Source organism: Anser brachyrhynchus, assembly GCF_964034855.1.
Source record: "Anser brachyrhynchus genome assembly, chromosome: 2".
NCBI lineage: Eukaryota > Metazoa > Chordata > Aves > Anseriformes > Anatidae > Anser > Anser brachyrhynchus.
Window position 1 is genome coordinate 52,955,805 of NC_137695.1, and position 8,523 is coordinate 52,964,327.

At 48.0% G+C, this 8,523-nt stretch overlaps 1 protein-coding gene across 4 annotated transcripts in view; it reads right to left on the bottom strand.

The window, feature by feature from the left end:
• Positions 1-7,365, bottom strand: part of MBOAT1 (membrane bound glycerophospholipid O-acyltransferase 1) — a 57,185-nt gene extending 49,820 nt beyond the window's left edge. Inside the window, exon 1 of one of the 4 annotated variants that reach the window (XM_080578149.1) lies at positions 6,620-7,365. In XM_080578149.1, the coding sequence (XP_080434275.1) occupies positions 6,620-6,947 (328 nt within the window). In that variant the 5' untranslated portion in view covers positions 6,948-7,365. The other 3 variants (XM_080578150.1, XM_080578151.1, XM_080578154.1) reach the window with 3 other exon arrangements.
• Positions 7,366-8,523: the final 1,158 nt, after the last annotated feature.

Consider the following 8,523-nt stretch of genomic DNA (forward strand, 5'->3'; position numbering starts at 1 on the left):
CCACACAGATGAAGAAATTGCTCAAGCTGACCTAGAACTGTTGTCACAAGACCAAGGCCTGTCAAAGGAGCAAGCAATCACCCTGTGCATGAAAGCCAGCAACTGAAGATGCTTTCTTGGCTTGAGATAGGTATTTATTTATTTATTTATTCGTTGTTCTGCATGTGATCCAAAAGACTGATCTAAAGGATCAGTCCTTTGGACTCATTTCCTTTCCCTTTTTTCCCTCCCAGAGGTCTCCAGCCTGACTCACTTGCTGAACTGGAAGGCTGCAGAATTTAATTTGATACTGAACCACAAATTTTGAAGTTGCGAGTCCACGGAATTGCCAGATTTTTGTCTAGGATTTATTAGTCAGATACACGCACTCAGGTGTATCTGCCCTTTGTACAAGTCATCTAGATAAGTAGCTCAAATGCTTCCAGGAGGCATCTGACTCACTGTGGTGCACAGTTCGTTCACACACAGCAGCCATAGGCAAAATCCCTGTCACCCAGCAACCCAGAAACACCCAGCAAGTGTTTAGAGTCCCCAGATACCACCTGAAAAAAAAAAAAAAACCATCCAGAAAGAGGCAGGTTATGAGGTTATGTACTAGAAACCATGGCAGAAGAATTGTTCTAACATTTAGTGTTTGTTTTGTCTCGGACCAGGCAGTACTCTTATCAGCGGATCGACTAACTTTCCTTCTGGTTGTTGGGAGCATTATTCCTGCTGTTCAGAAAATACAGATGACAGAATGCTTCAAGCAGACAAAGCTGTCTGGTCAATAGTTAATGGTTTGAGTTTGGCTTTAAAAATTATTTTTCTTTTGGATATTTTGTTAATAGAGGAATGATGGGAACAAACTATTCAGGAATTCTTAAATGTTTCAAAATAAATTTATCTGGTTCAGAAATACACTTAGAAGTTTTGTGTACTCACATTGTTAAGATTACAGTTTTTTTACCTGAAAATTTCTTATCACGAGGCAAGTGTGAAACACTAAAAATTGTTTCCCACCCAACTCCATTTAGGATGCAATATACTGTAAGCAGGCAAAGGAAGTTTAAAAAAAATTACAGCTGAAACTACGGTTTGTGTTTTTCTTTTTGCTTTGTACTCACCTATAGTTCTGCAAAGCTGTTTAAAATGCTTTAAGTCAGGAAAGAAAAAAAAAAAAAAAAAAGAACTGGTGAAAATGAACTTTTCCAATGGAGGCCATAAGGAGAGAGAACGATCAAATCCCATCTTGCTCTGGGGAGGGACGAGCCAAAGGGTTTTCCCTCAGCCCTTTCTCTCCAAGTGCAGTTCTCCCTGCCTGCAGAGCTGCGACAGGGTGACCAAGCTGAACCCGATACAGAACGGGCTGGATTCCACCTTATCAAAGTAACCAAACGAGCCTGACCAGTGCTGTACTCTGAAGAAACCACCAAATTCATGTCAGAGATGTTGGCTGTGCCTACGTTAGCAAGTAGCATGGCCCAGAAAGAGCAGATCTGGAGAGCAAAGCAGGTAATGCTGAGGACCCCACGCTCAGCTTACTCAGTGTGCCAAGTGGGGACAGTCAGGAGATTCATTCCCAAATTGTTATATTGACTGCACATTAACATAAATGCTCCCATTATTAGTGGAGGATGGCAGAAATCTGTGCACCAGACTGTAACTCTAGGAGCAAGCCTGACTTTCTGGAAGCCCTCTGCAGATACTCTCACTAGGCTACCTGAGGATCCAGAAGACTCTAAGTTTCGTACCCTCAAGGACACCTGCAACTACTAGGTGACATATGGGATTTTTTTACTCTGAGAGAAACTAAGCCTGCTGACCTCAGACCCTTTATTTGGTTTTAGACAAGTACAGGAGGTCAAATTCACCTCTGCACTGATGCCAAGCCCAGTGCCTCAGCATCCCCTGCCCAGGGAGTACCAGCACCATTTGCAGTTTAGTAAGCCTCAAGAGCTGTCCGTTCTCACTGTAACAGCAGCCAAGGAGCAGCCAGGGCACTAAACACCATGCCAGGCCAGCCAACATGCAATAAATCCTAAGCATCAGGGGCTCCCCTGAAAGCACAGAGCCAGCTCTGTGCTCGGTGCCTAGACCCCAATGCTGGTGCCCAAGCTTCATCACTACTTTAAACTGTCTCAGAATAGCTGCAGGGCACTGCTAAATCACTCCCGATGTGATTAATGCACAGGGAAGGTTACAGGAAACTTTATGCAGCACTCTAATGCTTATTTTTCCAGGTCTCATTTAACACAAATGAGAAGGAAAGTGCTTAAAAGGGGGAAAATTGCAAGCGGCTGATTCCCATTGCACTCTTGTCCCTTGCCAAATGAAAAACTTACTAGGACAGACTTTATTTTCAAGGAATGAAGGGATGTGGAAATATTTACACACATAGTATCAAGACATCAGCCATGAGGTCAAAGACTCTGATGCCAAACTGAGGGAGAACATGTTGAAAAAGGCAATGCATGTTTCCAAGGCAGAGGAAAATGTGTATCGTTGCAATTGTTAATAATAACTGACCTGAACAAAAAGAAACACTTTGGAGACAGCCTTAATCCTTGGGAAGAGCTATGCCTCCACCTCAGGGCTGTCTCAGTAACATACAGCATCCCAGACCCTGCACAAGCAGAAGAGTGGCTTTGCTCTACATGCACAGAAAAGCTGTGCAGAACCGCGAGCACTACGAACTGTGCCCTGCTGGGGACCCAAAACAGGGTCAGCAACACAGTGCCCCCATTCTTCAACAGATTGCTGTGTTCTTCAGGCCATTATAGTAAAAAGCTAATGATTTCCCTTACAGGCTACAGTTTTTCAGAATCTGGGTATCGAAAAGCCAAAAAAATATAAAAATTAAAGCTGCTTTTGGCAGCATAACATCTCTTTGTAAATATGTATTAATACGTTGATTTCATATTCCATTTTTCCTTACCGTTTCTCAAATAACTGAGGGTTGCACAGCTTTATTTTTTCCAGCTGAGGGCATGTCAGGCAGGGAGGCAGTAAATCTGACAGTGCTGCCGTAATTCAAAACGAAAACACTGAATTTTCAATTGCAGAGTGACTGGCATTAGGCAATTAAAATAAAGCCGAGTTCATACCAAACCTGACCAGTTACTGCTGTCACCTTCAAGTAGCTTTTTTCAGGTAAAAATTAGGCATTAACTCCACTTTTCTTTTCAGTGAACTTCTATCTTCAGTTATCTTGCCTCGATCTGTAACAAATTGCTTTTTTTTTTCCCCATCAGCACTACGTCTTCTAATGCTTATGTTGAAGACAGGTAAAGAAACCATCAGGTTCCTGCCTAAGTCTCTTGAGTTCCTAGACAGCTAAATCTTTATTTGTCTTTTTTGACCCCAAAAAATAAATTAGAAAATTTATGCAAATCAGCTGAGGACTAATGAGTCTTCTGACGAGCTAAAACCAGGAAATGGGGAAGCAACATTGGAGTGAGAGCAAAACGGTAAGTTGAAAAAGTGTTACATTTAACAACCCCCCAATTTTGAGATCAGAATTTGTGTTGATGTTTGATAAAGAAAGAAAACAGCACATATTCATCAACAACAACGATACCACCACAGTTCAAGAGCATGCTTTGAGCTATTTGAACTGAAGGGAGGGCAGTAAGTCTTCTCTAATACTTCAGCTACTACAGGGCTCAGATGCATGCCCTTCAGTCCCTCACAGAGTTAGTGGTTGATTCAAACTGTTGCCAAAACATGAATATGCAGGTCAGCTGCAGTGAAAGGATTAAAAGATAAGGTGCACAGCTAGCAGCCAAAGCATCCCGTGTTAGGTTTAAATGCATATTTTTCCCCTCGGGGGCAATGCGGCAGGCCTCATCAATGAAAACCCTCCAGTTAAAAACCCTCCAATATAAACACGAGAAGATGCTCATACACCGTTTTTTGAGGGATGCTCCTTGAACATGACGCATTTCCTTCAAAGTCAACAAACGTGGTACCGTCAGAGGCAGGTCAGGGTCAGGCCTGCTGAACAACACGGTTTGTTGTGGGGCAGCTGCGGTATGGCACCTGGGCAGCTGCTTCCAAGGCAACCCAGGGCACCAAGGGAGCTGTACTGCAAAATGACCCTGCCAAGTGAAACTTCTTTCAACCAAATGTTTTAACCCCTCGAACCTGACCATCCTACTTCTAGAGATGCCCAGAGCTGAAGAAGGCATGGTAGAAATGCCGTATGGATAAATGATGCCATTAAACATACTTTTAATATACCTCTAGATTGTGCACTTATTTCTTCGCCGTATTTATATACAAATGCATTTTGCTTACAGAAATTACACTATTAAAAGTTTAATCCTAAAGTTACCACATCTCACTGATTTGTGCTAGAGGAAGATGTCCTAAAAGTCAGTGATTTAAGGTACATATGACCAAAAAAAAGAAAAAAAATATATTTTGCCACACGTTACCATATAAGCCTACTAGAGGGGATGGTGCTCCAGATTTAGTGATTTGTAGCATGTGTGACAAGAAAAACAAACAATCAAAACACCCCCCCTCTTTTTCCAAATGCTGCCGGAGGTGTGTCATTGACCTAGCCAGATATTTTTAGAACACAAGCCAGCTAAACTTCAAAGTCTGCTTTCCTGGGATATGAGGATGAATTGAACACAACGAGTCTTTTCATCCTCTTTCAAGCTCATTAATCTTGTTACCGAATATAGCTCTTCCTTAAAAAAAATGATATTTCAATGTTAAATTCAAAGATAAATCATCCATTAAAGAACCATGTAAATATACTCTGAGACTTTGGGGCTATTTTAGCATCTAAAGCAGAAAACATTGCTATGTTCTCATGCGATACACTATCTAGTAAATAAAACATGAGCAGTCTGCCAGGTACATCATGCAGCTAGGAATTACACCCTCTGGCTTTTAAACCTATGTCACAGTTGGTAAAATAAATTAAAAAAACAATGTGAAAAATGATGTTCTCAGGTTCAGCCCTGCTTCCTATGGTTAGTGACACACTGGCTGCTTGCTAGATGACAAAACATTTTCCACCTACCACGGCTGTAGCTTTTCTGACCTCGGCAATGAAAGGCTAACGATCACTACTTTCATTTGCCCGACCATTTGCTCAACACTTTTTCTGATTTTTCTCATAGGCTGGAACCTTTCTCAGGGCACAGACCTCACGGGAAGAGGTCTGTGCAGAAGTGACAAGCACTCTGTGTCGAGGCAGCCACGTCCAGCTTTCCCACAGCTCCATGCTCCCTCCGCCTGCACACCTCACACCGTGCTCTCCCGTTTTTGGGGGAGCAGGGACAAGAAAACCCAGCGGGCATGCACCCCCTGCCTGCCATCAGCAACTGGCTCAAACAGTCCCAGGGTCCTGGGACAGGCAGGGCGCACAACCAGATGCAGCAGCGTATCCTCCGGCCGAGAGAAGCGTGGGGAGGGTTTTCCCACCGCCTGCATCATCTTCCTACCAGGGTGCTGAAAGCTTCGAAGGAAAAGCTGCAGGCCATCCAGTGGCACGGCTCGGTGGCCCAGCCAGCCCAATGTGTGTGCGCTCCACGCTGCTGCAAACAAGCTGGAGCAGCAAATGCACACTGCTCAGGGCCCCTTCCCCCTTTTCCTACTCACCAGTCATGGCGCACAGCACCTCGAACGGGAGGTGATCACCTTTCCTGCCCCTTCTCCTGAACATCAGTATTAGCTGATAGATAATTATGAGCCTTTATCGCTTAAAAATTTTAGTGTTGAGCCACAGATCTCTTTTTCGCAGCAAAAACTGCTATTAAAAAAATAAAATTAAAAATTAGCGTGTTTGGGGCTTTAATCTATGAAATGCTGTATTTCTTGCCCAACTTTAAAAACAAATAGTAGCAAAAAATGGCACGTGGCACCGGCCGCTCTGAACAGAAGAGAAAGCAAGTAAGTCCCAATCTTCTGCTGACTTCTAGCAAGCTGTTCCTGCCGCCTGGGTTTCTCGGAGCACAGCTCTGTCTCCTCGCAGCTTGGTGGAGACTTGTCCTGGCCAGCACAAACTTCCAGAGCGAACTTCCTCGTCGCTGGAAGAATGCAGGAAAAAGGCAGCAGGTGCATGCAGGCTTGAAACAACAAAAGGAGAGGTGTGTGTGTGTGTGTGTGTGTGCAGGGTGTGGAGAAGCAGCACTTTCTGCTGGAGGTCAGCGTAACCGGGAGGCTGTAAGCAACCAGGCAACGCCGCTGCCCGGAGGGCATTACGCCGGGAAGGGCTTTGTGCAGCTCGCTCTGCTGGGAGCCTGCTTTCCACGTTTCTCCGGGCGGGCGCTTTGCATTGCGCTGGCAGGGTGCTGGAGGAGCTGTGCCCGTGCCCGTGCTCTCTCCCCGGTGCGCCACCCGGCACGGCACGGCCCGGCCCGGAACCGTGCGGGCTGAGCAACCGGAGGCGCTACAAATCCCCCGCTGCTGCGACCTGCAGCATCCTCAGCACCAGGGGCTTCTGTCAGGGCGCTGCCGGAAAAACAACGGCTTCCCACCCAGGCAGCCGGCAAACCGAGCCACCAGCGCCTCCAGCTAGCCCCGGGGGGCTGCACAGCCCTGAATTTAGCCCAGTGCAGCCAAGCCCAGCTCGGCTCACCCCGGCTCCCGACCCGGTCCCCCCCGGGGGGCTGCAGCTCACCTGGTCCAGCGGGATGCCCAGCAGCGCGCTCAGCGGGTGCAGCAGCGTGGAGCCGGTGGTGCGGTGCGGGGCTGCGGGCGCCTCGGCCATGCTGCATCCCCGCCGGGACACCTCCGCTCCGCACCCAGCACCCGGCACCCAGCACCCAGCACCCGGCACCCGGCACCCAGCACCCGGCACCCAACGCCCAGCGCCGCCGCCGGGCCGCGGGGGGGCGCACGGCAGGGCGGGGACAGCGGGCCGGGGAGGGGCTCCCGGCCGTGCTCGTGCCCGTGTCCGTGCTCGTGCCCGTGCCCGTGCCCGTGCCCTGGGCTCGGCTGTTCTGCATCCCGGCTCTGCCAGCCGAGCATCCCCAGCCGGGCGTCCCTCGCCCCACGCCGGTGCCGCCGGAGGTTGTTCGGGAGGATTGCCGAGCGCCCAGCGTTTTTGGAAACCCAGATGCAGTGACTTTTTTCCCGACAGGGGAAAAATGAGAAAGGAGTGGGGGTTTTAACTGGTGCGATTAGCTTGCGAGTGAGATATGGTTATAAAGGTGCCCTATTTTCTGCCCCGATCGCCTGTCTGCAGGAGTGTTGGCGCACCTTCCACTGACAATGCAGTATTGTGTCGCAGGGGGAGCTTTCTGTTCAGCTGTGCTGCTGACGTGTTTTAAGGCCTGAAGTGCCCCAAGAGTCCTTTGCAGGCTCGGCACCAGGCTCTTTCAGAGGCCATCGCTTTCTCCAAATAATTGTCGGCAAGCCCTACTGAAAGTGCCCTGCTTGTACTGTGCAAGTGAGTGCTGGGCTGGAAAATCCAGGCAAAAACTGTTCTGTAGGGAAGTTTTACAGGAGTGACATTCCCTATTGCTTATGTGGTGCCAGTTTGTGCACATGCATATAAACATACGTATGTACATACCTGCACACGCATGCTCAAAGCAGGACAAGAGAGCCATTTGGAAGGACTGGGTAGCCATGTGTAAGACTGCCTAACATTTTCCAGTAGAAGTCCCTCTTTCCAGTGTAAAATTTGCCAGCCTGAAAATGTCTGGATGGAACTTTCCATGGGCCGTGTCTGCCGCAAAGGGATCGCTTGTTGAACTTTGGCTAAAATCGTTAACCTGATTTTGGGAACAGAATAAAAGTGATTTATTACACACGCTACTCTGGGGCAATGACTTCAAGTTTAGGTATGGTAGTTGTCCTGGAAGCAAGGAAGTGCCTTTCATGTATATGGAGAACTGGGAGCTCAGTGTATAGCTTCTCTGAAGGCCGTAAGCATTCTTCAGCCCCTCGCAGTTCCTCCGTGTGAGCAGGTTCCCTGTCTGCCTGCCCCTAAAGGAGCAGAGCGGGGTACTGCAGGGCTCCAAGCGCAGGAACTGAGGAGTGTGTGCCTGCCTCTCACGGGCAGTACTCGGCCACCTCGTGGGGTGTGGAGCGGAGACAGAAGCAGCTGGAAGGAGAAATGGACAGGTAGAGAAAGCCAGAAGCGAAAGCACCGGAATTAGAAAGGTGGCAGTTCCAGCTAAGTCCAAGTGAGAGCACGCTCCTGTCTCAGCGAAGACACATTTATGATACACTGTGCTTAGACTAGAAAGCTCTCCTACACCCAAAGAAGCTTGAATGGGTCCAGCCGAAGTGCCTTTGCACCACTGCCATATATTTGTTATAAACTAATTTGCACATGGGAATTGTATGTCACTGTCTGTCCCCCCCTCTCTGCTGACAGGACCACCAGATGTGAAATAGCCGTGACCGGTCAGCCCAGAAGGTTGGTTAGGTCTCTTGTCGCTGATGGGGACAACTGTGGGTGCTTGGGCAAGGCGTACAAGAAACATGCCAAACACAGGGCAATCCTCTCACATTGTACTCTCACAGCTCCTCGCCATCAGATGCCCAAGACGGAAATTTCATCTGGTGTATTAT